This window comes from Macaca fascicularis, chromosome 19, assembly GCF_037993035.2.
Source record: "Macaca fascicularis isolate 582-1 chromosome 19, T2T-MFA8v1.1".
Classification (NCBI taxonomy): Eukaryota; Metazoa; Chordata; class Mammalia; order Primates; family Cercopithecidae; genus Macaca; species Macaca fascicularis.
In genome coordinates, this window is record NC_088393.1 from 45,209,768 (window position 1) to 45,236,391 (window position 26,624).

Below are 26,624 nucleotides of genomic sequence, written 5' to 3' on the forward strand. Positions count from 1 at the left end.
CATGCGTTCGTGTTTAGTCATCTCAGGAACGCGCCAGAGTAGGCACTGCGACTGCCCCTGGTCAGAGAGGAGGACGATGAGGCACAGAAAGGTTGTCACTTGTCCCAGGTCACTAAGCGGGATATGAACGGATCCCTGTTGGGTCCCAGGACCCCCCCGTAAGCTCCACCCACAACCCCTTACCCACAGAGCGTGAGCGTTTCCCAGGCCTCAGAGCACCCAGGTTGGGAAGGTGCCTCCAGGGTCACTGGCTGCCCTGAGACTGTGCCTGGCCCAGGGTTTTAGCATATCTCTCACGCTGTCCCCTGCCCAGCATGTCGAGGTTGCGGTAGGAAGGCCAGCAGGTCACTGAGGGCTGATCCAGAGAACCAGGATCAGGGCCTGCTGAGGGCAGAGCTGGGGCAGGAGAATGCAGGGGCAGCCAGGATGGCGAGGAAGCTGGCCTTCCACCTGTGCATGCATTCAACTGATGATGCCACCAGGCTGGGCGCCAGGGATACCGGGTGAGCCCGGCAGGCATGTTTTCTGTCTTCTTGGAGCTGACAGTCTGGTGGGAGAATTGGATAATAACAGGGACACGATGATGATGAAACATCAACAGTAATGCTGAGTGTAATGTGGAAACTAGGCCAGGCGTGGTGGCTCATGCCTGTAATCCCAGCACTTTGGGAGGCCAAGGCGGGAGGATCACTTGAGGTCCGGAGTTCGAGAGCAGCCTGGCCAACATGGTGAAACCCCGTCTCTACTAAAAATACAAAAATTCGCTGGATGGGGTGGCAGGTGCCTGTAATCCCAGCTACTCGGGAGGCTGAGGCAGGAGAATCACTTGAACCCGGGAGGCGGAGGTTGCAGTGAGCCGAGATTGTGCTGCTGCACTCCAGCCTGGGCAACAGAGCAAGTCTCTGTCTCAAACAAACAAACAAAAAAGTGGAAACTGTCATAGCCTGCAGAAAGACATTGACAGGGTTTGGGGGTCATCTCTGAGCAAATCACATTTCAGGTGAGGCTGGAACAATGCGAAGAAGTCAGTGGGAATGAGAACATTCCAGGGAAAGTGAACAGCTAGTCGGAGACCCTGAGGTGGTGGCGACGAGGCCCATGTGTCAGGGAGGGAACAGGGGCAGAGTATGTGGAGCCTCGTGGGCCACAGGGAGGCCATTGTCCTGTACTGAGAGTGGAACAGGAGCCGCAGGTCTCAGTCTTCTGTGCAGAGGAGGGGCAGGATCTGACTCGGGTGTTCCCAGGGCCCCCCTGGCTACAGATTACTGTCAGGTGGGGTGAGAGCAGGACCAGGTGGGGACAGAGGAAGGGGGGGAGATACACGGTTCTGGATATAGTATTTTAAAGGCAGCGTTAACCAAATTTCCTGATGATGCCTAGTTGTGGGCATGAGAGAAGTCAAGGATGCCACAGGGGTTTTGGCCACAGCAGCTGAAAGGAGAAGCCATGAACTGAGCAGGAAAACCGTGGGAGACGCAGGTTTGGGGGAAGGTACAGCCCTTGACCTTGGCCTTAGCCATGTTCGGTGAGAGTGCCCGACAGATACCCAAGTGGAGATGCTGCAGGGCATCTGAGTTCGAGTCTCAAGTCAGGGGCAGAGGTCAGCCCAGAGGCAGAGCGCTGGAGTTGTCTGTGGTTTTTGAGGCCGATGTGACTGCCATGGGCTCTGCTCTGTATAAATGTGGTTTCCCAGCGTGACTGCCTGCCTCCCAGGGAACCAGCACCTTCTGGTCATATAAAGATGTCCCAAAGAGGTAAACCATCAACGGAGGCAGGGCAGGTGGACAAAGAGGCCAGCCTCCCCACTTTCTCGCATCCATGGTTCCCCAGTGAAAGCCACACAGGCAGTGACACCCTCAACTGAGACTAGATGACGTCCAGCCAGGTCATTCTCTGCAGTGGCCCTGAGTGCTCTGCCCGGTCACCCAGGCCACCTTCCCCAGCAGGAACCTGGGCCCTAGAGTACCCTGGGCTTGCACCGGAGGTGGCAGTGTTGTGGTTGTGGGCTCAGGGGTCCCACAGGGCCTGGTGGACAGTTCTGAGTTGGGCATGTGCTTGGTGTGCGGCCTCAGCAGTGACCTCCTCCCCGTCAGCCTCAGGTCCCACTCCTGTAGTGGACATCCTAGGTGTCTCTCCTTCCAGGGCAGTTTGGGGGGTGTCCAGTGAGATAATGCCGGCCAAGTCCACGGCCCATCATTAGAACAAGGCCTCCTCCTACTGGGCACTCACTCTCTACCACTGCCAGCATTGCTGTTGTTGGTGAAACCCAGGAAGGAGGCAGGGCTTGACAGCACGGGCGCTAAACCAGGCCAGCCTGAGCCCCACGTCCTGCCTGGCCCTTTCCTACTGTGTGACCTTGGACCAGCTGCTTAACGTCCCCGAGGCTTGTTCCACATCTATTGGAGATGCTCCTGATACACACTTCACAGTGGTACTGGGAGGATACATCAGGGTGATATGTGCAGAATGCTTGCGATAGCACCTGACACAGAACACGCACTTAATGGGAATTATCATTATGTTAATGATCTTGAATACCGTAGTGATCAAAAGTCAGCTTTGGGGTTAAACCACCAGCGTTCAGCTTCTCAGTTAGTGCATTTGTAATTTCCGTAGATAATATCTAAATGCCCTCCACTGGGGGTGGTCTATATATATATATATATTTTTTTTTTTTTTTTTTTTTTTTTTGAGGCAGAGTCTTGCTCTGTTGCCCAAGCTGGAGTGCAGTGGCACAATCTCGGCTCATTGCAACCTCCACCTCCCAGATTCAAGTGATTCTCCTGCCTCAGCCTCCCAAGTAGCTGGGACTACAGGCATGTGCCATCACACCCAGCTAATTTTTTTATATTTTTAGGAGAGACAGGGTTTCACCATGTTGGTCAGGCTGGTCCTGAACTCCTGACCTCAAATGATCCCCTGACCTTGGCTTCCCAAAGTGCTGTTATTACAGGCATGAGCCTGTATTTTGGCGCCTGGCCAATTATTTTTTTTAAGGTCATCAAGATACTCGGTTCAGGCATACTGACTAGGCTGGAGAGGTTAAACCAGTTGACATCCACAGCAGCTGCTACTCTTTTTTTTTTTTTGGAAACAGAGTCTTGCTCAGTCGCCAGGCTGGAGTACAGGGGCGCGATCTCGGCTCACTGCAGCCTCCTCCTCCCAGGTTCAAGCAATTCTTTTGCCTCAGCCTCCTGAGTAGCTGGGACTACAGGTGCACACCACCACGCCCAGCAATTTTTTTTTTTTTTTTTTTTTTTTTTTTAGTAGAGATGGGCTTTCACCATGTTGGACAGGATGGTCTCAAACTCTTGACCTCATGATCTACCCACCTCAGCCTCCCAAAGTGCTGGGATTACAGGCATGAGCCACTGCGCCCTGCCTGACCATCCACAGCAGCCGCTACTCTTAAACCCGCTTCACCTTTGGACCAGCAGTTCCACCAGTAGAACTCTCTGTCCCACACACAATCCTACACTTGCTCAAAGTCGCATGTAGAGGGAAGGCCATTGCAAGACTGTTGAAGCTAATGTAAATATCCATCAGTAGGAAACTGGCAGGTCATTGATGTATATTCACTTGGTGCAATACTCTTAGGGTAACATCACGTTCAATTATGTGAAGACCTATTGTGAAGATATGAAGAGAAAAGCAAGTATAGATATATTACAAAGTGAAAAATTAAGTTGTAGGACAGTGTTTATTATGATTCCATTTTTTTTTTTTTTTAAGTTACGGGCTGGGCACAGTGGCTCACACCTGTAATCCCAGCACTTTGGGAGATGGAGATGGGTGGATCACAAGGTCAGGAATTCGAGACCAGCCTGGTCAAGATAGTGAAACCCCGTCTCTACTAAAAATACAAAAATTAGCTGGGCGTGGTGGCCAGTGCCTGTAATCCCAGCTACTCGGGAGGCTGAGGCAGGAGAATCGCTTGACCCAGGAGGTTGCAGTGAGCCAAGATCACACCACTGCGCTCTAGCCTGGGTGCCAGAGCAAGATTCTGTATCAAAAAAAAAAAAAAAATTATGTACATATAACCAACAAAGGATTACTACCTTGCATATGTAAAGAATTTCCAAGGCAGGTGGATCACGAGGTCAGGAGTTCGAGACCAGCATGGCCAACATGATGAAACCCTGTCTCTGCTAAAAATACAAAACAATGAGCTGAGCATGGTGGTGCTCACCTGTAATTCCAGCTACTTGGGAGGCTGAGACAGGAGAATCACTTGAACCCTGGGCGGTGGAGGTTGCAGTGAGCTGAGATCACACCACTGCACTCCAGCCTGGGCGACAGAGCGAGACCCCATCTCAAAAAGAAAAAAAAAAAGATAGTCAAACTCATAGAAAAATGGGTGAAGGAGGCCAGGCATGGTGGCTCACACCTATCATCTCACTATCATCCCAGCACTTTGAGAGGCTGAGGCAGGAGGATCACTTGAGGCCAGGAGTTCAAGACCACCCTGGATGCTGTAGCAAGACCTGAAAAAAAAAAAAAAATTAGCCAAGCATGGTGATGCACACCTGTAGTCCTAGCTACTTGGGAGGCTGAAGCGGGAGGATGGCTTCAACCCAGGAGTTCGAGGTTATAGTGAGCTATGATCATGCCATTGCACTTTAACCTGGGTGACAGGGATGGAGGGAAATGGGATATTGTACGGCTTCAGTGAGGCTCTCAGAACGGTGTCTGGCACATAGTATGTGCTGAGATGTATTCTCTGTTACTGAGTGTTGAACTCCAAGGCATAAATTGATGGGGTCATGCCCTGGGTGAGCAGACAGGCTGGCAGAGGGGCCGGATTCTTTAGGCCCTGGCCTGAGTCACTCCTAACCACTGGTGTGTCTCCTGTTTTCCTACAGAGCCTTTGTGGCATGTGCCCGCCCAGGCCAGGCTCTCAGCCATAGCCGGAAGCAGCGGGAACAAGCACCCGTCCAGGCAGGATGCAGCAGGCAAAGATTCCCCCAACAGGCATTCCAAAGTGAGTCTGGGCAACACCCTGCCCCACTGGGGGAGCCAGGCCTACCTGGGTGTGGCCTGGGAGCTTCATACTTGGGCACATCCTCCACCTCTGCCACCTTCCACTCAGCAGAGGAGTTGAATACTTGGTCTGGAGTTGGAAACAACCAGGTTCACATTCTGGCTCCAGCCCTCGTCAGCAGTCATCTTAGGCAAATCTCTTACCTCCTCGAGCTGCAGTTTCCTCTTTGTTCCATCAGTCATGGTAAATCAGCTGCTGTAACAGACAGCCCCGAATCTCAGTGACCTCATACAGTAGAAGTGGATTTCCCTCTCCTGTAACAGCACAGTGCAGGTATTCAGTGAGCATCTACCCACCATCCACATGGTGATTCAGAGCCCGGGCTCCCTCCCTCTTGTGGCTCTGCTCTTCCGCAGAGGTTCCAAGCCCTCTGCTAGGTCCCTGCATCTTTCCAACAGTGGAGGTGAGTGAGAGAAAAGATCATGTGGGAGGTGTTTTTTAGCCCAGGCCTGGAAATGGCATGAATCACTTCCATTCCATCATGTGGCCACACCTAACTGCAAGGGAGGCTGGGAAATGTAGTCTTACATGTCCCAGGAAGCCTGGGAAATGTAGTCCTGTGTGTCCAGGAGGAGTAGATGGTTTACAGGGGCTCTTGGCAATCTCTTTGTATCCATTCATTCAGTGGGTGTTTGACAAGCCCTTACAACACTCCAGGCATTGGGACCATGATGATGAAGAGGACAGACCAGCCCTGTCCTCAGGAAGCTGACTTCCCAGTGGGGGCAGCAAGCAGTAAGAAGATAAACAGATCTGTTGTATAAGAAAAAGCACGGGCTAGGCATGGTGGCTCACGCCTGTAATCCCAGCACTTTGGGAGGCCAAGGCGGACAGATCACCTGCAGTCAGGAGTTCGAGACCAGCCTGGGCAACCTAATAAAACCCCATCTCTACTAAAAATACAAAAATTAGCCAGGTGTGGTGGCAGGCATCTGTAATCCCAGCTCCTTGGAAGGCTGAGGCATGAGAATAGCTTGAACCCAGGAAGCGGAGGCTGCAGTAAGCCGAGATTGCACCACTGCCCTCCAGCCTGGGCGACAAAGCGAGACTCCATCTCAAAAAAAAAAAAAAAAAGAAAGAATGAAAAGAAAACGCACAGTCCAAGGGAGAGAGTGACAAGCACTGCATCTCGAGGATGACGTGGTCAGAGAGGGCCTTTGAGGGGGTGACCTTTGAGCAGAAACCTGGAGTGAAGGAAGGAGCAGCCCGCGAAGATCCCTCAGGGAAGAGCATTGCAGGCAGAGGGAGCAGCAGGTGCAGAGGCCCTGAGGGGGAGTGCCCAGTGTGTTCAGAGAACAGCAAGGGGGCCACCATGGCCGCAGCAACGTGATCAGGAGGGAGGGGAGATGACGTCGGAAACCGGGACCCAAGCATCAAAGCCCCGTGGGCCGTGGTGGGAACTCTCACTTGTGCCTGGAGTAAGATGGAGCCACAGGTGGGGGACATAATGTAACTCAGGTGTTCCCAGCCTCCCACTGGCTGCGCATGGGGAATAAACGGGGATGAGGGTGCAGAGAGACCAGGGAGAAGGCTGCTGCACTGGCCCCGGGGAGAGGACAGGACAGGCACGGACAGGACCAGGCGGAGCCGTGGAGCAGGAAGTGACAGGTCCCGGATCTGTGTTGAGGACGCAGGCAGCAGGGTTTGCTGTTGGGCTGGACATGAGTGAGAGCAAAAGCGGGGTCAAGGTGAGTCCACGGCTCTTGGCAGGGGCAGCTGAAAGCATGGCTGGAGTCACTGAGACAGGGAAGATGGTGCCGAGCTCAGTCTTAAATTCTCTGAGTCTGAGGTGTGGGAAGCACGTTCTGTGCGTGATGTCATTTGTTCCTCCGAGCAGTCCCGTTAGGCAGGCTTACTATCACCCTCCACTGTACAGATGTGGAAACTGAGGCAAAGGGACGGTAAATCACTTGCCCAAGGTAACACAGCCAGTAGATGAGAAGCCAGGATTTGAAGCTGTCTGGTCCCAGGGTTCAGGCCCAGGCGGAGGGAGGACCCAGCGAGGGAAGATGCGCCCCTGCCCTGGAGTCTGGGAATGACATGCTTCTCTTGCCCCTCAGGGAGAACCTCAGTACTCAAGTCATTCCAGCAGCAACACCCTCTCCAGCAACGCATCCAGCAGCCACAGTGACGACCGCTGGTTCGACCCCCTGGACCCCCTGGAGCCGGAGCAAGACCCCCTCTCTAAGGGTGGCTCCAGCGACAGTGGCATCGACACCACCCTCTACACCTCCAGCCCCAGCTGCATGTCCCTGGCCAAGGCTCCACGGCCCGCCAAGCCACACAAGCCCCCTGGAAGTATGGGCCTTTGTGGCGGGGGTCGCGAGGCCGCCGGGAGGTCCCACCACACAGACAGGCGGCGGGAGGTCTCCCCTGCCCCCACAGTTGCTGGCCAAAGCAAGGGCTACCGACCGAAGCTGTACTCCTCCGGCTCCAGCACCCCCACGGGACTGGCAGGGGGCAGCCGAGACCCACCGAGGCAGCCCAGGTAAGCTCTTGAACCTAGTCTGGGTTCTGGCCACTTTCCACTTCTGCCAGTTGTACGTCTAGGGTCCTGATGGTGGGGTTCTCCTCCCCAGAAACACACTCACGGATGCATGCGCCTAGTCACTGGTTTGCTGACAGAATTGGGGTGCTCATGGACCTCTGCCTTATTGCCCATCCATCAGCCTTCAGGGACCCCAGGTGGAAGGAAAGAAACCCTTGGCCTTCTGTCTGTTTTCATCTGTCTCTGGTTCTCTCTGACCCCCTGTCTCTTTTTTCTTTGCTCTCTGCTGAGACCAAAAGTTTGTATGCTTTCTCAAGGGTCACAGACTGTATCTGTTAGAGTGCATTTGACTGGAGGCAATAGGAAACCTGACCCACTATGGCTTAAACAAATAGAGGTGTAACAAACAGTCCCCTGACATGAAGTCCAGGGAGGGCACAGCCAGGTTAGTGATGCGGCTCATGGAGAGCCTCAAGGATTGGCGCTCTGTATCTCCCTGCGCGGCATCTTTACCGTGCTGGCTCATGTCTCCCTGCCTTGAGATGGAGCTGTGGTGTCTGTCGAGTGGCAGTCGGGGGCAGAGAACAGAGGGAAAGGTGGCAGCCTCCAAGCACCTTTCCCTTCCTATGGAGAAAGCAAGCACTTTCCCAGAACCCCCTTCAGCAGCTGGCGTCACGGGGCCATCCCAGCTACAAGGAGGTCTGGAAGGTCAAGGTTTGGCCTTCCAGGCTCTACAATATAGGGCGATGGTCCCCAAAGAAGCCGTCGAAGGCTTGTTCAGCCCAGCTGCTGGGCCCCACCCAGAGTTTCTGATTCAGTAGGTCGGAGCGGGAGACCTGAGAACACGCATTGGTGTTTTTTGTTTGTTTGTTTTTTAGATGGAGTTTCATTCTGTTCACCAGGCTGGAGTGCAGTGGTGCGGTCTCGGGCTCACTGCACCCTCCACCTCCCAGGATCAAGCGATTCTCCTGCCTCGGCCTCCCGAGTTGCTGAGATTACAGGTGCCCACCACCATGCCCAACTAATTTTTGTATTTTTATATTTTTAGTAGAGACAGGGTTTCACCATGTTGGCCAGGCTGGTCTCAACTCCTGACCTCAAGCGATCCGCCCACCTCAGCCTCCCAAAGTGCTGGGATCACAGGTGTAAGCCACCGTGCCTGGCTGAGAATATGCATTAAGTTCTCAGTAGATGCTGATGCTGCTGGTCCCAGAGACCACACTTTGAGAGCCGCTGGTAGAGAGGCAGACAGGAGTAAGAGAGAAAGAGCAGGCATTGGCCGGGCGCGGTGGCTCACGCCTGTAATCCCAGCACTTTGGGAGTCCAAGGCGGGTGAATCACGAGGTCAGGAGATCGAGACTATCCTGGCCAACGTGGTGAAACCCCGTCTCTACTGAAATACAAAAAAATTAGCCAGGCATGGTGGCGGGCGCCTGTAGTTCCAGCTACTCGGGAGGCTGAGGCAGGAGAATCGCTTGAACCCAGGAGGCAGAGGTTGCAGTGAGCCGAGATCGCGCCACTGCACTCCAGCCTGGCAACAGAGTGAGACTCTATCTCAAAAAAAAAAAAAAAAAAAAAAAGCAGGCATTGGCCAGCCAGCAGCCTGGAGTCCCGACCACACACACTGACGTTCTGATGGAGGCAGTGAGCCACCTTCTAGAAAAGGGCACAGAGATGGGAAAAGTATTTCACACAAACAGAGCTCAGCCTCATCCTTGGACCCCCTTAGGGTGCTGCGACCCCAGCAGGGCTTGCTGTGCTGTAGTGTTCAGTGCCAGCCCCTGAGTCCACGGCTCCACATCCCTTCCTGACCATGCCTGAGGTGGGCTAACCTGAATCCCCGATTCCTATCAGGGCTCAGAACCTGGTTGGTGCAGGGATCTTCCTCTCCAGTGGCTCCCTAAACCCTTTGCCAGTCCTCAAACCCCAGCCTCTCTCCACACAGGACACCTACACGCAGGCAGCCAACTCAGACTTCTGACCACAGTCTGCGGTAGAATTGTGTCCATCTACACAGAAATATTTATGTTTAAAAAAAAAAATGGCTTTGTGCCGTGGCTTACACCTGTAATCCCAGCACTTTGGGAGACCGAGGCAGGCAGATCACAAGGTCAAGAGATTGAGACCATCCTGGCCAACATGATGAAACCCCATCTCTACTAAAAATACGAAAATTAGTTGGGCGTGGTGGTGCACACCTGTAGTCCCAGCTACTTGGCAGGCTGAGGCAGGACAATCGCTTGAATCCGGGAGGCAGAGGTTGCAGTGAGCAAAGATCACACCACTGCATTCCAGTCTGGCGACAGAGCGAGACTCTGTCTCAAAAAAAAAAAAAAAAGGTGAAGCAGTGGTTTCCAAAATAATTCTTAATCTGTGTGTGATACACTTTGATCCAGTCTACTGTATCTAAAAATGTTTAATGCCAATCAATCCCCACTCAAATGATGTCATGGCTTACAGTGTTCTCTGACAGATTTGAAAACTGCTGTGTTTGAGTGACTGTAATGTCAGCACTTCCCCGGGCACACCGTGATCCAAGGATCTCCTTGCGTCAAAGAGCCAGAAGAGGGGCTGAAGGAGGAAAGAGGAGATAGAGAGAGAGACTGTCTGAGTGTTTTAGATCTCTGTTCATCTCCCTAGACAAGTGGCTGTTTGTTTTTTAGAAACAGGTCCTGCTCTGTCACCCAGGCTGGGGTGCACCAGTACAATCATAGCTTACTGCAGCCTCGAACTCCTGGGCTCAAGTGTTTCTCCCGCCTCAGCACCCCCAAGTAGCTGAGACTACAGGTGCGCACCCCCAGGCTCAGCTAATTTTTTAAGTTCGTTAGTAGAGAAATGGTCTCACTATGTTGCTCAGGCTGGTCTCAAACTCCTGGGCTCAAGGGATCCTCCTACCTAGACCTCTCAAAAGTGCTGGGATTACAGGCATGAGCCACCACACCTGGTGACGAGTACCTCTTAATCTTTTGAACACATGGGCTCTTTTGAATGGCTCATTCATTCATTCATTTATTCCATTCATAAGTATTCTTAGGGATTTGCTCTGTCCCAGACACTGTGCTGGGAACTGAGAGGAATCACAAGCACATTTGGATGAGGCCCCCAGGCCTCCCCACCGTCCAATGAGGGAAACAGATGAGAATCAGATTGTCACTGAGACGAATGAATAACTGTGCCCACTGGGGTCGAGCGCGGTGGCTTACGCCTATAAACCCAGCACTTTGGGAGGCCAAGGTGGGAGGATCACCTGAGGTCAGGAGTTCAAGACCAGCCTGGCCAACATGGTGAAACCCCGTCTCTACTAAAAATACAAAAATTAGCCAGGCATGGTGGTGGGCGCCTGTTATCCCAGCTACTCGGGAGGCTGAGGCAGGAGAATCACCTGAACCTGGGAGGTGGAGGGTGCAGTGAGCCGAGACTACGCCACTGCACTCCAGCCTGGGGAATAGAATGAGACTCCATCTAAAAAAAAACAAAAACAAAAACAACCAATGCGTTCACTCCAGCCTGGGTGACAGAGGAAACTCTGTCTCAAAAATTAAATAAATAAATAAATAAAACACTGTGGGGAGGGGGGAACCTGTCCCACGAAGAGGGACATGAGACCAAGAAAGTCTACACCAGGGGTCTCAGGTCTCCGTTGTGGTAGCCCCCGTTCCAGGCACGGAACTACCACCTTAGTGAACCCAAACAACTGGGAGGATTTGAAATCCGAGACATAAAGACAGCCAGGCCTGGAGTAGACTGTGGCTGAGATGGGAGGGTGGGTATGAAATCATCCTGTGTCTAAGGAAAGGATCTGCTGAACCCAGAAATGAAAGGAATGAAATGGGAGAGGAGCCCGCTGCAAAAGAGGGCCCTGCGGTTGGGAGCTTTAATTTGCATACAGACAATTGATGCTAATTGCAAATCATTCTTATCTACTCATTAAAGCTGCTTCCTGAAGTTTTCTCCTAGGCAACCAGGCTTGAGAGTGGCGCAGCATTTCCCAAAATGGGGTGCTTGAGGTGATTTGGGTGGTGCGGGGAGGAAAATATTTTATTTTAAATGGATATATGCTTGCTTTAATGAGTATTAGAAAAAACTGTTTGCAACTCACCCCCTGATTTTACAGACACCACCTTGGACAAGTCAAGGAGAAAATAAAATGAGTTGATTTAAAGAACTATATCCAGGCTGGGCTCCATGGCTCACGCCTGTAATCCCAGCACTCTGGGAGGCCAAGGCCAGGGGTTCCAGACCAGCCTGACCAACATGGTAAAACCCTATATCTACTGAAAATACAAAAATTAGCCAGGCATGGTGGCGCATGCCTGTGGTCCCAGCTATTCTGGAGGCTGAGGCGGGAGAATCGCTTGAGCCTGGGAGGCAGAGGTTGCAGTGAGCTGAGATCGTGCCGCTGCACTTCAGCCTCAGCAACAGAGCAAGACTCAGTCTCAGAAAAAAAAAAAAGAAACATATCCATGTGGATAAGAGTGTGACCTTCAGTGTCAGCCCACCTGCGTTCAATCCCTCCCTCAGCCACTTCTTGGCTGTGTACCCCCCGGGCAAGTGACTGAACTTCTCTGGGCCTCAGTTTCCTCATCTGTAAAACTAGGGATAAACCACATCCCTACCTCATAGGGATGTGGTGAAGATTGAATGTACCCTTAGAACAGTGCTTGGACTTGAAGACTGCCTGTCGGAATCATGGGGTATGAGGGGGTATTTGAAAAACACACAAAAATGAGGCCTTGCCTCAGATTCACAAAATCAGAATATCTCCCCTGGTCCAAGCCCTGTTACAGGCAGTGTTGGGGGCACAGCAGTGACTGAGGGAGCCCCAGTCCTGCCTGACAGATGCATTCCCAGAGACAGCCCAGAGGGGTCAGGTCAAGATAGGGGAGGCCCAGGCAGAGGGGTCAGGGTCAGGGTGGGGGGCCCAGGCTGAGGGGTCAGGGCTGGGATACAAGGGAGCCAGGAAGAGGAGTCAGGGTAAGATGAGGGGGCACAGGTAGAGGGGCCAGGGTGGGATGGAGGGGGGCCAGGCAGACAGATTGCGGCCATGATGGAGGGGTACAGGGAACGTGGGAGCCCAAAGGGAGCCTCCCCTAACCCAGTCGTGGGAGGGGCCGCTCCGTTGCGGGAGAGGCTTACCAGGAGAGTCTGAGCTAGCCAGGGGAGTCAGGAGGGAAAAGCAGTCCAGACGAAGTGGTGGCTCCCACCGTCCGTCTCACCCTACCTCCCTCCATTGGCCTTCCACAGTCTTCCATTTTCCATTTCAATGGGCGCAAGTTCCCTGGATGGCCACAGAGCCACCTGCTCAGAGTCAGACCTGGGTTCAAGTGGCCACACGTGCCTCCGCTTCCCATGGCGGCCACACTGTGCTGTGCAGTGGGCGGCCCAGCAGCCCCTGCGTGTGCTGTCGTCAGCACGTGCCCCTGGGCTGGAGTGACAGCTTGCTCCCCAGCCTCTGCCTGGAAGGCAGGCACCTGTGTTTGAACAGGCCCCGCACAAGTGCTCAGTGACTGCCCTGTGTCGATCTCCACAGATCTCCACAGCACGCCGTGGCATAGAACTCGGCATTTATTCACGCAGTGAGTGCCTGCTGCACACCGGGGCCTCTGCAGGGAGCTGGAATGGTCAGACCAGACCCCGGCCATCCTGGCACGGACGGAGGCCCATGGGAAACAGCTAGCAAATAATGCCAAAAGCCAGGAATGAATTGTGCCAGGGGACAGCCTTCAAACACGGGTGGGGTCTGAGGGTGGATGGGATGCAGGGCTGGAGGAGGTGTCAAATCTAGCCTAGGGCCAGGGATAATGTCCCCGAACAAGGGTCAGGAGGGTCACGTCTGCCAAGGATGAGGGGGACAGGGAGGAGGGAGCGGATGAAGAGGAGGGGGGTTCAGTGGGGCGGAGAGGCATTCATCTGGGATGCAGTTATACGGATGTTTGCTCTGTTTTTTAAATTGTGTGTATATACGTAACATATATATAGACACACACACATTCTGGGCCTCAATATATGTTGTGAACCTCAATATGTGTATATACAACTATATATATATACACACTAGGTTTTTTTTAAAGTATGCTGAATTCCTCATTCAGATGAGTGTATATATAACTATTTACCATTAAAAAAACAACCAGAAGGGAAAGATGAGGCATGGAGGAAGTATGTCTATAAACTGGAGTCGCATGTGCAGAGCCCCTGAGGTGGGGAGGAGGGTGGCATCGTCAGGCCACTGAACACAGGCCCCTTGGCTCAAGTATAGAAATTGTGGCTGGGCACAGTGGCTCATGCCTGTAATCCCAGCACTTTGGGAGGCCAAGGCAGGAGCGTCACTTGAGGCCAGGAGTTTGAGACCAGCCTGGGCAGCATAGACCCACTTCTATCCCCCAACCAAACTGCTTTTTTTTTTTTTTTCTTTTTGGGATGGAGTTTCGCTCTTGTTGCCCAGGCTGGAGTGCAGTGGCGCAATCTCAGCTCACTCCCAGGTTCAAGCGATTCTCCTGCCTCATCCTCCCGAGTAGCTGGGATTATAGGCCACCACACCCAACTAATTTTTGTATTTATAGTAGAGACAGGGTTTCACCATGTTGGCCAGGCTAGTCTCGAACTCCTGCCCTCGGGTGACCCACCCACCTTGGCTTCCCAAAGTGCTGAGATTACAGGCATGAGCCATCATGCTTGGCCAAAATTTTTTTTTAATTAGCTGGGTATGGCGGTAGGCTCCTGCAGTCCCAGCTACTCAAGAGGCTGAGGTGAGAGGATCACTTGAGCCTGGTAGTTCGAGACTGCAGTGGGCTGTGATTGCACCACTGCACTCCGTCCTGGGTAACTAATTGACACCCTCTTGATCAATCAATCACTCCATCCTAGGTGACAAAGCAAGACCCTGTAGGTAGGTAGGTAGGTAGGTAGGTAGGTAGGTAGGTAGGTAGGTAGGTAGATAGATAGATAGACAGACAGACAGACAGATGGATAGACAGATGGATAGACAGACAGATAGATGGATGGATAGATAGATAGATGGATAGATAGATAGATGGATAGAGACATAGATAGGGCAGTCAGTGGGAGGTTGGGGAAGTCAGCAGTGGCCAGAACATTCAGGGCCCTACCAAAGGGCCCTTTATCTTTGGATAAAGATCCAAACTTTATGGAGTTTGGATCTCATCTTAAGAGCAGTGAGGGTAATGCGGGTGGATTTGTCTTCCAAAATATGGTGCTGGCGGTGAGACAGGAGGCAAAGTCTGAGGGGGCTGAGGCTTGGATCTGCATGGGAGGACGTGGGCCTGAGCTGGAGGACAGAGCAATTGTGGATGTGGCGGCAGGCGGCATTGCCAGGAAATAAGCCAGGAGGGAGATGCAGGCCTGGGGCACAGCCAGCAAGCCATGTGAGAGTCCAGGGTGACTGCCACGTGTCTGGAGACTGCTGTGGCCTGGGAGCGCCTGAGGCGTTTGTGAGAAGAGGAGGCAGGGTGGGGCAGCCAGGGGGGACCGATTCTTCCAGTCACTGACCTTTGCAGCGCCCACTCTGTGCCAGGTGTCATTCCAGACACAGTGGTGCAGCAGCATGCCTGCCTTATGGAGCTGTCATTCTCCTGGAGACAGGACAAGACAGACAGACAGCCGAACCACCATGGAGCGTGCCGGCAGGTGATAAGTGCTGGGGAGGAAAGGCAAACAGAGTGGGTCTCCAGGAAGGCTTCTCGGAGGAGGTGATGCATTGTAGGAAGCCAGGGTGAGATGCAGGCAGTGGAAACAGATGTCCAGACCCTGAGGGTGAATTTATTCGCAGTGCTCCAGAAATGGTCAGGCGGCCAGAGGGGCTGAAGCAGGTGTGACGGGGGAGAGTGGCAGGAGCCTGGTTCTGGTGGGCATATTGACCACAGTCAGATGCTGGGATTTGGTTCCAAGGGACATGGGAGCCATGGGAGGCATTTGAGCACATCATCTGACTTAATGTTTTTAAAAAGATTACTGCGGGCTGGGCACGGTGGCTCACACCTGTAATCCCAGCACTTTGGGAGGCTGAGGCAGGCAGATCACTTGAGCCCAGGAGTTCAAGACCAGCCTGGGCAACATGACAAAACCCCATGTCTACAAAAAATTAGCTGGGTGTGGTGGCACACGCGTGTTTGGGAGGCTGAGGTCGGAGGATTGCTTGAGCCTGGGAAGTGGAGGCTACAGTGAGCCGAGATCACATCACGGCACTCAGCCTGGGTGACAAAGCAAGACCCTATCTCAAAAAATGATAATAAAATGTAAAACTAAAAACTAGAAAGGATCACTGTGGGCTACTCTGGAGAGGACAGACTGTCTTGGGCAGCGGGAGGATGGTGAGCAACATTCAAAGACTGCCAGGAGAGGGATGGGTCCTGACACGCCCAAGCAGGGAGCCCCCACCCACTCCCTTCCCCGGGCTACGGCCCTCGCCGTGGAAGCCGCTGCAGCCTGTAGCAGCTTGTGCCCATCGATGACCTCACAGATGCTCCCTCCAGACATTCGTCATGGGAGCCCAGCTGCCAGGCATGCTGCCAGGCGCCAGCGCCTGCCGTGGGCACCGCGGTGGGCTGAGTGACCCTGGGCAGGCAGCCACCTGGCCCTCGCCCTCTCCTGAGGCAGCGCACACTCCCGAGCTTTCTGGGCTTCCAGAGCAATTTGTCAGAGCTGTTAGGAGCAGTCAGAGGCTCTCGGCTCCACGTGGAGCTGACGCAGCCGCAGCCGGGCGTTCCCAGGCAGGCAGGAAGCACGTGGCCTTGCTTCCCCAGGCTGTGCCAGGAGTCCCTGGGATGCCCTTCTGGGGGCACAGCCCTGAAAGGTAATCTGAGGGCCTGAAGATCCACCGGGGCCCACCCTGCCTGTGTTAGGTCACCCGAGACCGAGACCTCCTCAGGGAGTCACAGTCACAGTCAGCTTGGGAAGAGGAAGCCAGGGAGCCAGGCAGAGATCTGTGGGCAGGGAGCAGTGCAAAGGTCCCGAGGTAGAAGCATTTCTGGTGTATTTGAGGATAGCTTCTGCATGGCTGGAGCAGAGTGAAGGAGAGGGAGTGTGGAGGAGCTGGGGGCAGACGCAGGCCCCTGAGGGAAGGGCTCTGGGTCTTACCAGAGTGAGGTGGAACCCTGAGAGAGTCCCGATCTGATTCTCATGTTCTCAGGATCTCTCTGGCTGTGTTTTGAGGCTGGGGAAGGATGCAGGAGGGAGGGGGAGCCAGGAGGAGGCCGCTCTGATGATACAGGTGGCAGTGGTTGGTGGAGGTAGCGAGCAGTGGCTGGATTGGGATTTCTGTTGAATCTCTCGCCTAGACCCTCTCTCTGTCCACTTTCTGAAGGCCCGTTGCTTCTGCCCCGCAGGCCACAGGGTGATGTGGCCGCTCACGGCTCCTACACCGGAGCACAATTCCAGCCACACGCAGGGACAAATTGGCTCTTCAGCCCACGACACATGTCAGGGAGAGAAAGCAAGACTGGTCCGGAGTGAAGGCCAAGTGGCTAGGGGCCCTCAGGGTGTGTGGGTGAGCAGTGTGACTTCAGGGCTCTGCTTCTGACTGCCTGTGTCTGCATCCCAGCTCCACCTTTTACCCCAGCTGTGTTATCTCCATCAACCCCCTTAGGTGCTCTGAGGCTCAATGTCCTCATCTGTAAAATGGGGGTAATAATAGGATCTGTCGGCCAGGCATAGTGGCCCATGCCTGTAATCCCAGCACTTTGGGAGGCTGAGGCAGGCGGATCACCTGAGGTCAGGAGTTTGAGACCAGCCTGGCCAGCGTGATGAAACCCCACCTCTACTAAAAATACAAAAATTAGCCACATGTGGTGGTGGGCACCTGTAGTCCCAGATACTCGAGAGGCTGAGGTGAGAGAATCACTTGAACCTGGGAGGCAGAGGTTGCAGTGAGCCAAGAGGGTACCACTGTACTCCAGCCTGGGTGACAGAGCTAGACTCTGTCTCTCAAAAAAAAAAAAAAAAAAAAATTGGATCCATCATCTAAGGTTGTGAGGGTGAACTGAGACCATGAGTTTAAAGCTCTTATTACAGGGCCGGAGACATAGCTGGGCTCAAGTGTATCAGCTGCTGCTGTATTTTATTCTCATGTATTATGTATTAATATTTATCATTAACAATTGTTGTCACTGGGAGTACAGAATAGTGGTTAAAAGTATCATCTCTCAAGCCAGACTACCTGTGTCTACGTCCTGGCTCTTATCCCCCTATAGCTACATCATTTGGGGCAAGTTATTTCATCTCCCTGGGCCTCCGTTTCCCCGACCTGGAACATGGGAGTGGTGGTAGTTCCTGTCTCGGGGTTGCCACGGCGGCTAAGTGAGGTGACGCATATAAGATGCTTAGAACAAGACCAGGCAGCCTCCATGGGCTCGGAGTGGTCAGCACCGTCACTGTCACGGCCACCTACTGTGCCACTGCTCCTCTTCCTGCAGGCAGGGACTACAGCTCGCTCTCTGAGAGCCTGTCACCCACCCAGGACCACCTGTCGGTCCCCTTCAGAGTTCCCAGGCTGAACAGACCAAAAGCATTGCACACACTTATGCAGCTGGTATGATTTCTCTACCCAGCCTCTGGTTTTTCAGCTTTTTTGAAAGCATAAATCCTTTGACTCCAACAAAATGATAAATGCTCCCCTAAGCTGTCAAACAGGTAAATGCATAGCCTCTCTGGTTGAAGGTGAGGATGGGAGCACAGAGCAGGATGCCTGCCCCTCCCCTGCTACCACCACTGCTGTCTGAGCCCAGAGCCCAGGGACCCCACCACCACCTCCCTGGGACCTGCAGCTCCCTGGTTCCTCCTCGGGACTCAGTGCTGAGCACTTAGCACATAGGATCTCATGAGGCAGGTGCTGTCATTGCCTCATTTCTCAGAGGAGGAAACTGAGGCTCACTGAAGGGAATAGACCCCATCCAAGTTGGCCAGTGTGTTGACTGGAGCCAGGATTGGAACCTGGGTCAGGTGGACAGCAAAGCCCACACTATCTTGCCCCAGTTTTCAAGTTGATACTGAGGCTTCAGGAGAACGCATGGGCACACTGACGCTCCAGAAAGAATGTTCAGGCCGGGAGCTGTGGCTCATGCCTGTAATCCCAGCACTTTGGGAAGCCGAGGCGGGCGGATCAGGAGGTCAGAAGTTCGAGACCAGCCTGGAGAAACCCTGTCTCTACTAAAAATACAAAAATTAGCTGGGCATAGTGGTGGGTGCCTGTAATTCCAGCTACTCAGGAGGCTGAGGCAGGAGAATCACTTGAACCCAGGAGGCGGAGGTTGCAGTGAGCCAAGATCGCGCTACTGCACGCCAGCCTGGGTGACAGAGCGAGACTCTGTCTAAAAAAAAAAAAAAAAAGAATGTTCACTCTGTCCATTGGCAGGTGGGGTCAGAACTCACACCTGTAATCGCAGCATTTGGGCCAGTTGAGGCAGGGGGATCGCTTGAGTCCAGGAGTTCTAGACCAACTGGGGCAACGTAGCAAGACCCCATCTCTAAAAAACAAAGTTTAAAAATTAACTGGTTGAACATGCATATAGTCCCAGATACTCAGGAGGTTGAAGTGGGACGATCGCTTGAGCCCAGGAGTTCAACACTGCAGTGAACTATGATTTCACTGCTGCACTCCAGCCTGGTTGACAGAACAAGACCCTGTCTCTTAAAAAAAAGAACTCCACTAGGCTGGGTACAGTGGCTCATGCCTGTAATCCCAGCACTTTGGGAGGCCGAGGTGGGCGGATCACGAGGTCAGGAGATCGAGACCATCCTGGCTAACAGGGTGAAACCCAATCTCTACTAAAAATACAAAAATTAGCTGGGCATGGTGGCGGGCGCCTATAATCCCAGCTGCTTGGGAGGCTGAGACAGGAGAATGGCATGAACCTGGGAGGCGCAGGTTGCAGTGAGCCGAGGTAGTGCCACTGCACTCCAGCCTGGGCAACAGAGCAAGACTCCGTCCCCCCCAAAAAAAAAGAAAAACTCCACCCGGTGGAACAGGCATTCACTGATGCCACTGAGAAATGACCGAGCATGGTGCCTGGCACCTGGCAGGGCTCGTGGCCCATGGGATGTCGGGGAGGGGGCGCCCACCCACCTCAGAGGGCTGGGTGGAGTTGCACAGCATATTCATGGAAGTTATTATTTTGCCAAGGCCGTGCTGGGCTAGCAGAGTTTGAAGACAGGGATAGTCATGGGAATGCTTTAGGGCTGTAAGCAGCAAAATCCCAGCTCAGTTGGCGGACACTTATTAATTAATTTTTTTTTTTTTTTTTTTTTGAGACAATCTTGCTCTGTCGCCCAGGCTGAAGTGCAGTGGCGCGATCTTGGCTCACCGCAACCTCTGCCTCCCAGGTGATTCTCCTGCCTCAGCCTCCTGAGTAACTGGGATTACAGGTGCACACCACCACACTTGGCTCATTTTTTTGTTTGTTTGTTTTTTGTATTTTTTAGTACAGATGAGGTTTCACCATGTTGGCCAGGCTGATCTCGAACTCCTGACCTTAGGTGATCCATTCGCCTCAGCCTCCCAAAGTGCTAAGATTACAGGCGTGAGCCACCCCGCCCAGCTGGCCACTTCCTTTTTACCCTGTGCCATTTATACAGTTTAATTAGACTTTTTAGGGTTTTTTTTGTTTGTTTTATTTTGTTTTTGTTTGTTTTTGAGTGATAGGGACTCTGTCACCCAAGCTGGAATCCAGTGGCACAGTCCTGCCTCACTGCAGTCTCAAACCCCTGGGTTCAAGCGATTCTCCCACCTCAGGCTTCCAAGTAGCTGGGACTACAAGCATGTGCCACTCTGCCCAGCTTAATTTGGCTTTTATTCTGTACATGTTCCCCATCATTACTACTTCCAGAGATAATCCATTAGTGTACACTCCTCCAGAGATTTTTCTCCAAACCTTTACCAACCCAGTTCTTTCAAACATACCACTTAACCCTTACCTTGTGTGATATACAATGACTTTTTTAAAATTCTGGTTTATTTTGCCAGATGCAGTGGCTCACACCTGTAATCCCAGCTCTCAGGGAGGCAGAGGCAGGAGGATAGCTTGAGCCCAGGAGTTCGAGACCTGCCTGGACAATATAGCGAGACCCCGTTCTCCATAAAAAGAAAAAAAAGGCCGGGCACGGTGGCTCAAGCCTGTAATCCTAGTACTTTGGGAGGCAGAGGTAGGCAGATCATGAGGACAGGAGATTGAGACCATCATGGCTAACGCAGTGAAACCCCGTCTCTACTAAACATACAAAACAATTAGCCGGGCGTGGTGGCGGGCGCCTGTAGTCCCAGCTACTCGGGAGGCTGAGGCAGGAGAATGGCGTGAATCGGGGAGGCGGAGGTTGCAGTGAGCCGAGATCGCGCCACTGCACTCCAGCCTGGGTGACACAGCGAGACTCCGTCTCAAAAAAAAAAAAAAAGAAAAAAGACAAAAAAAAGTGTAAAATTCCAGTTTATTTCTTCTTTTCTCTATATATACGTGTGTGTATATCTGTCTATCTATCTATCTATCTATATATATATATATTTTTTTTTTTTTTTTACCTTAAGAACACAGAGTGGGCCGGGCGCGGTGGCTCAAGCCTGTAATCCCAGCACTTTGAGAGGCCGAGACGGGCGGATCACGAGGTCAAGAGATCGAGACCATCCTGGCTAACCCAGTGAAACCCCGTCTCTACAAAAAATACAAAAAACTAGCCGGGCGAGGTGGCGGGCGCCTGTAGTCCCAGCTACTCGGGAGGCTAAGGCAGGAGAATGGCATAAACCCGGGAGGCGGAGCTTGCAGTGAGCTGAGATCCGGCCACTGCACTCCAGCCTGGGCGGCAGAGCAAGACTCAAAAAAAAAAAAAGGGCCGGGCGCGGTGGCTCAAGCCTGTAATCCCAGCACTTTGGGAGGCCGAGACGGGCGGATCACGAGGTCAAGAGATCGAGACCATCCTGGCAAACACGGTGAAACCCCGTCTCTACTAAATAGTACAAAAAACTAGCTGGGCGAGGTGGCGGGCGCCTGTAGTCCCAGCTACTCGGGAGGCTGAGGCAGGAGAATGGCGGGAACCCGGGAGGCAGAGCTTGCAGTGAGCTGAGATCCGGCCACTGCACTCCAGCCTGGGTGACAGAGCGAGACTCGTCTCAAAAAAAAAAAAAAAAAAAAAAAGAACACAGAGTGATGTTTTGTACCATGCATCGTTTCCATTTACTATAGCTCAGACCACCTGTCCTCATACGTAAACAGAGATTGACCTCTTTCTTTGCACTGGCTGCATGGTTTTCTTTTTCTTTTTTTTTATTTTTTTGAGATGGAGTCTCACTCTGTCGCCCAGGCTGGAGTGCAGTGGCGCGATCTCGGCTCACTGCAACCTCCGCCTCCCTGATTCACGCCATTCTCCTGCCTCAGCCTCCCGAGTAGCTGGGACTACAGGCGCCCGCCGCCACGCCCGGCTAATTGTTTTGTATGTTTAGTAGAGACGGGGTTTCACTGCGTTAGCCATGATGGTCTCAATCTCCTGTCCTCATGATCTGCCCACCTCTGCCTCCCAAAGTGCTAGGATTACAAGCGTGAGCCACTGCGCCCAGCTGCATAGTTTTCGATCATAAGGATACACTTGTGGCAGGGTGTGGTGGCTCATGCCTGTGATACCAGCATCTTGGGAGGTCGAGGCAGGTGGATCACTTGAGGCCAGAAGTTCAAGACTAGCCTGACCAATATGGTGAAACCCCGTCTCTACTAAAAATAACAAAAATTATCCAGGTGTGGTGGTGCATACCTATAATCCCAGCTACTCGGGAGGCTGAGGCACGAGAATCACTTGAACCCCGGAGGCGCGGAGGCTGCAGTGAGCCGAGATTGCACCACTGCATTCCAGCCTGGCCATTTCCAACTTTTCCTGATTATAAACAGTACTACAGAGACCATCCTCATACCTGCCTGTGTGTGCTTGTGCAGGCCTTTTTTTTTTGCCGTTTGTTTGTTTGTTTGTTTGAGTAGCTAAGACTACAGGCATGTGCCACTATTCCCAGCTACTTTTATTTTTCTGTGGAGATGGGGTCTCTAGGGTTGGGCATGGTGCCTCACAACTGTAATCCTAGCACTTTGGGAGGCTGGCGTAGGAGGATCATTTGAGCCCAAGAGTTCAAGACCAGCCTGGGCAACGTAGCAATACCCCATCCCTATTTAAAAAACAAGAGAGAGAGAGAGAGAGAGTTAGGGTCTCTACAACATTCCTGGGCTCCAGCAGTTCTCCCACCTCAGCCTCCCAGAGTGCTGGGATTACAGCATGAGCCACCGTTCCCGGCCTTGTGCAGGCTTCTCTATTGCATGGATTTCTGGGAGGCCAAATGTTAAGCTGAGGCCAGTCATCCTTCAGTTCTCAGCTCTGATGCTCTTGTCTCCTGGAGAAAGCATTCCTGACCATTCTGGGTTTTTTTAATTTTATTATTATTTTTCTTTTTTGAGACAGAGTCTCGCTCTGTCACCCGGGGTGGGGTACAGTGGTGCAATCTCCGCTCACTGCAACCGCTGCCTCCCAGGTTCACGCCTTCTCCTGCCTTAGCCTCCTGAGTAGCTGGGACTACAGGCACACGCCACCACGCCCGGCTAATTTTTTGTATTTGTAGTAGAGACGGGGTTTCACTGTGTTAACCAGGATGGTCTCGATCTCCTGACCTCATGATCCACCGGCCTCGGCCTCCCAAAGTGCTGGGATTACAGGCGTGAGCCGCTGCACCAGGCCTCATTCCTGACCATTCTTGGTGTTACATGCTTCAGTAGTTCCCTGGACATCTCCTCACCAATGCATACTCTTTGCCCCATTGATAGATGTTGCTAAATTGTAGAAAGCATTACATAGTTGCTGTTTGTATCCAGGCTGACAATCCCTGCCTTTTGATGGGAGTGTTTAAACCATTCACTTTAAATGTAATTATTACTGCTAATGGTTGGTTTTGCATTAGCCATTTTGCTATTTGTTTTCTGTATGTCTACTATATTTCTTGCTTCTCTGTTCTTCCTTACTGCCTTATTATGTAGTAAATAAATATAATTTCAGGCCAGATGTGGTGGCTCACACCTGTAATCCCAGCACTTTGGGAGGCCCAGGCGGGCATATCACCTGAGGTCAGGAGTTCGAGACCAGCCTGGCCAGCATGGCAAAACCCTGTCTCTACTAAAAATACAAAAATTTAGCTGGGCATGGTGGCCTGCACCCATAATCTCATCTACTCGGGAGGCTGAGGCAGGAGAATTGCTTGAGCCAGGGAGGCGGAGGTTGTAGTGTAGTGGGCAAAAGCTGCACCACTGCCTTCCAGCCTAAGTGACAGAGTGAGACTCTGTTCCAAAAGTTAAAAATAAAAAATATATATAATTTAGTATAACATTTGGATTCTACTCTTGTTTAATTATCTTTTTAGTTATTATAATGTGCATCTATCAGTGCAATTCAGGTTAATACTAAATTCCAATAAAATATAAAACTTTTCTCCAATATTGTACTATTTCCTTCTCCCTTTTTTGTGCTCTGTTTATCAGATATATTATATCCATATATGTTTTAACCCAGCAGTGTAGTATTATAATTATTGCCTTATACAGTCTTACATCTTTAAGGAAGTTAAGAGAAGAAATAAGAAAGCATATACTTATAGAATCCTATTTTAAAGCACAGTTTGCCATCTTGGGCTATTCATTTCTGTCTACTGACTCAGGTCATTGTCTAGAGTCATTTCTTTCAACCTGAGGACTTTTTTGTTTTTCTTTTTTTGAGACGGAGTCTTGCTCTGTCACCTAGACTAGAGTACAATGGCGCAATCTCAGCTCACTGCAACCTCTGCCTCCTGGGTTCAAGCAATTCTCCTGCCTTAGCCTCCTGAGTAGCTGAGATTACAGGTGCCTGCCACCACTCCATTGATTTTTGTATTTTTAGTAGAGTTGGGGTTTCGCCATGTTGGCCAGGCTGGTCTTGATCTCCTGACAGGTGATCCACCTGCCTTGGCTTCCCAAAGGGCTGGGATTAACCGGAGGAGTTTTAAAATTATTTTGTATCAGGCAGATATGCTAGCAACGAATTCTCTCCATCTCTGTTTATAAAGGAATATCTTTCTGCTGCCTTCATTTTTCAAGGATGGTTTTCCTGGATATAGAATTCCTGGTTAACGGTTGTTTTCTTTCAGCACTTTAAAAATTACTTTTTATTTCATTCTTTTAAATGAGAAGTCAACAGTTAATTGTATTTTTTTTTTCTTTTTTATAGAAATGGGGTCTCATTATGTTTCCCAGGCTGGTTTCCAACTCCTGGGCTCAAGGGATCTTCCCGTCTCGGCCTCCCAAAGTGCTGGGATTATAGGCCTGTTAATTGTATTGATGCTCCCCTATATGTGATGCATCATCTTGAAGCTTTCAAGATGTTTATGTTAGCGTTTAACTTTCTTTTTATTTTTATTTATTTATTTATTTATGTAATTTTTTTTTTGAGACAGAGTTTCACTCCTGTTGCCCAGGCTGGAGTGCAATGGCGTAATGGTGCGATCTCGGCTCACCGCAACCTCCGCCTCCCAGGTTCAAGGGATTATCCTGCCTCAGCCTCCCGAGTGGCTGGGATTACAGGGGGGCGCCACCATGCCCGGCTAATTTTTTTGTATTTTAGTAAAGATGGGGTTTCTCCATGTTGATCAGACTGGTCTCAAATTTCTGACCTCAGGTGATCCGCCCGCCTCAGCCTCCCAAAGTGCTGAGATTACAGGCGTGAGCCACCGCGCCCAGCCAGCATTTAACTTTCAACTCTTTTTCTAGGTGTGAATCTCTGTATTTTTCCTACTTGGTGTTTGTTGAGCTTCTTAGATGTGTAATGTTTTTCATCAGATTTAAGAAGTTTCCAACCATTATTTCTTCAAATATTTCTTCTGCCCCTTCTCTCCTCTCCTTCCAAAGTTCCTGATGCACATATGTTGGTACCCTTCATACCATCCCAAAGTTTCTGCCCCGGAAGAGCTTCTTCATTCACTGAGCTGGGAACGGGTGGGGAGAGGACAAAATGGGACGAATTTCCTCTATTCTTGCCTAAAGTTCAGTTTCTCGAGCATAAATGCCTCTCAAATTGTCGTACGTGTTTGGTCAGTTTTCAGAGTACTGAAATGGTTGTTTGTGGTCAATTTTGTCATCTCTGGGGAGAAGATTTGCCAGTCTTCTCATTTGACTATAGTCAAAAAGTACCATCCTGTGATACTGCTAAATTAACCCTCAAAAAGGATTTATTAACTTATATATATAATCCTAGCTGGGTGTGGTGGCACACACCCGTGTTCCCAGCTACTTAGGAAGCTGAGGTGGGAGGATCACCTGAACCCAGGAATTTGAGGCCAGCCTGGGCAACATAGTGAGACGTTGTCTCTTTAAATAAACAAAAAACCAATAATCCTCCCACCCATCCCCCCACCCCCCGCAGAATGCCCCCTTTTATATACATATGTGTATGTTTTTGCATAGAAAAAGGTTGAGCAGGCGCAGTGGCTCACGCCTATAATCCCAACACTTTGGGAGGCTGAGTTGGGTGATCATCTGAGGTTAGGAGTTTGAGACCTGCCTGGCCAACATGGTGAAACGCTGTCTCTACTAAAAATACAAAAAACTTAGCTGGGTGTGGTGGCACACATCTGTAATCCCTGCTATTAGGGAGGTTGAGGCAGGAGAATCGCTTGAACTCAGGAGACTGAGGATGGAGTGAGCCGAGATTGCACCACTGCACTCTGGCCTGGGTAACAGAGTGAGACTCTGTCTCAAAAAAAAAAAAAAAGAAAAAGGTTAAGGGCCAGGCCCAGTGATGGGAACATAGCGAAACCCCATCTCTACGAAAATTAGCCAGGCATAGTGGTGCATGCCGGTAGTCGCAGCTACTCAGAGGCTGAGGTGGGATGATCACTTGAGGCTGGGAGGTCGAGCCTGCAGTGAGTTGAGACCGCGCCACTGCATTCCAGCCTGGGTGACAGAGTGAGACCCTGTCTCGAAAAAAAAAGAGAGAGAAAAGTTAGGAACGAAAAAGCGCAAACTATAAGCCATAGTTCCCTCTAGAGATGAGCAGGAGGTTGGATCCCCACCTTTAGCTGCGTAGGTTGTACCAAGGAGA

General features: G+C 51.6%; 1 protein-coding gene and 1 long non-coding RNA gene across 5 annotated transcripts in view; one reads left to right on the plus strand and one right to left on the minus strand.

The window, feature by feature from the left end:
• Positions 1-26,624, plus strand: part of SIPA1L3 (signal induced proliferation associated 1 like 3) — a 310,244-nt gene that overhangs the window by 256,761 nt on the left and 26,859 nt on the right. For all 4 annotated transcript variants that reach the window (XM_005589068.4, XM_015441297.3, XM_045380076.2 and 1 more), the window contains 2 exons: positions 4,863-4,981; positions 7,102-7,529. In XM_005589068.4, the coding sequence (XP_005589125.3) occupies positions 4,863-4,981; positions 7,102-7,529 (547 nt within the window). The remainder of the gene's footprint in view (positions 1-4,862; positions 4,982-7,101; positions 7,530-26,624) is intronic.
• Positions 4,423-5,150, minus strand: LOC141409092 (uncharacterized). Its single transcript, XR_012427550.1, has 2 exons — positions 5,027-5,150; positions 4,423-4,484 (listed from the first exon to the last, which is right to left on the minus strand). It is a non-coding gene; the product is annotated as an uncharacterized lncRNA (long non-coding RNA).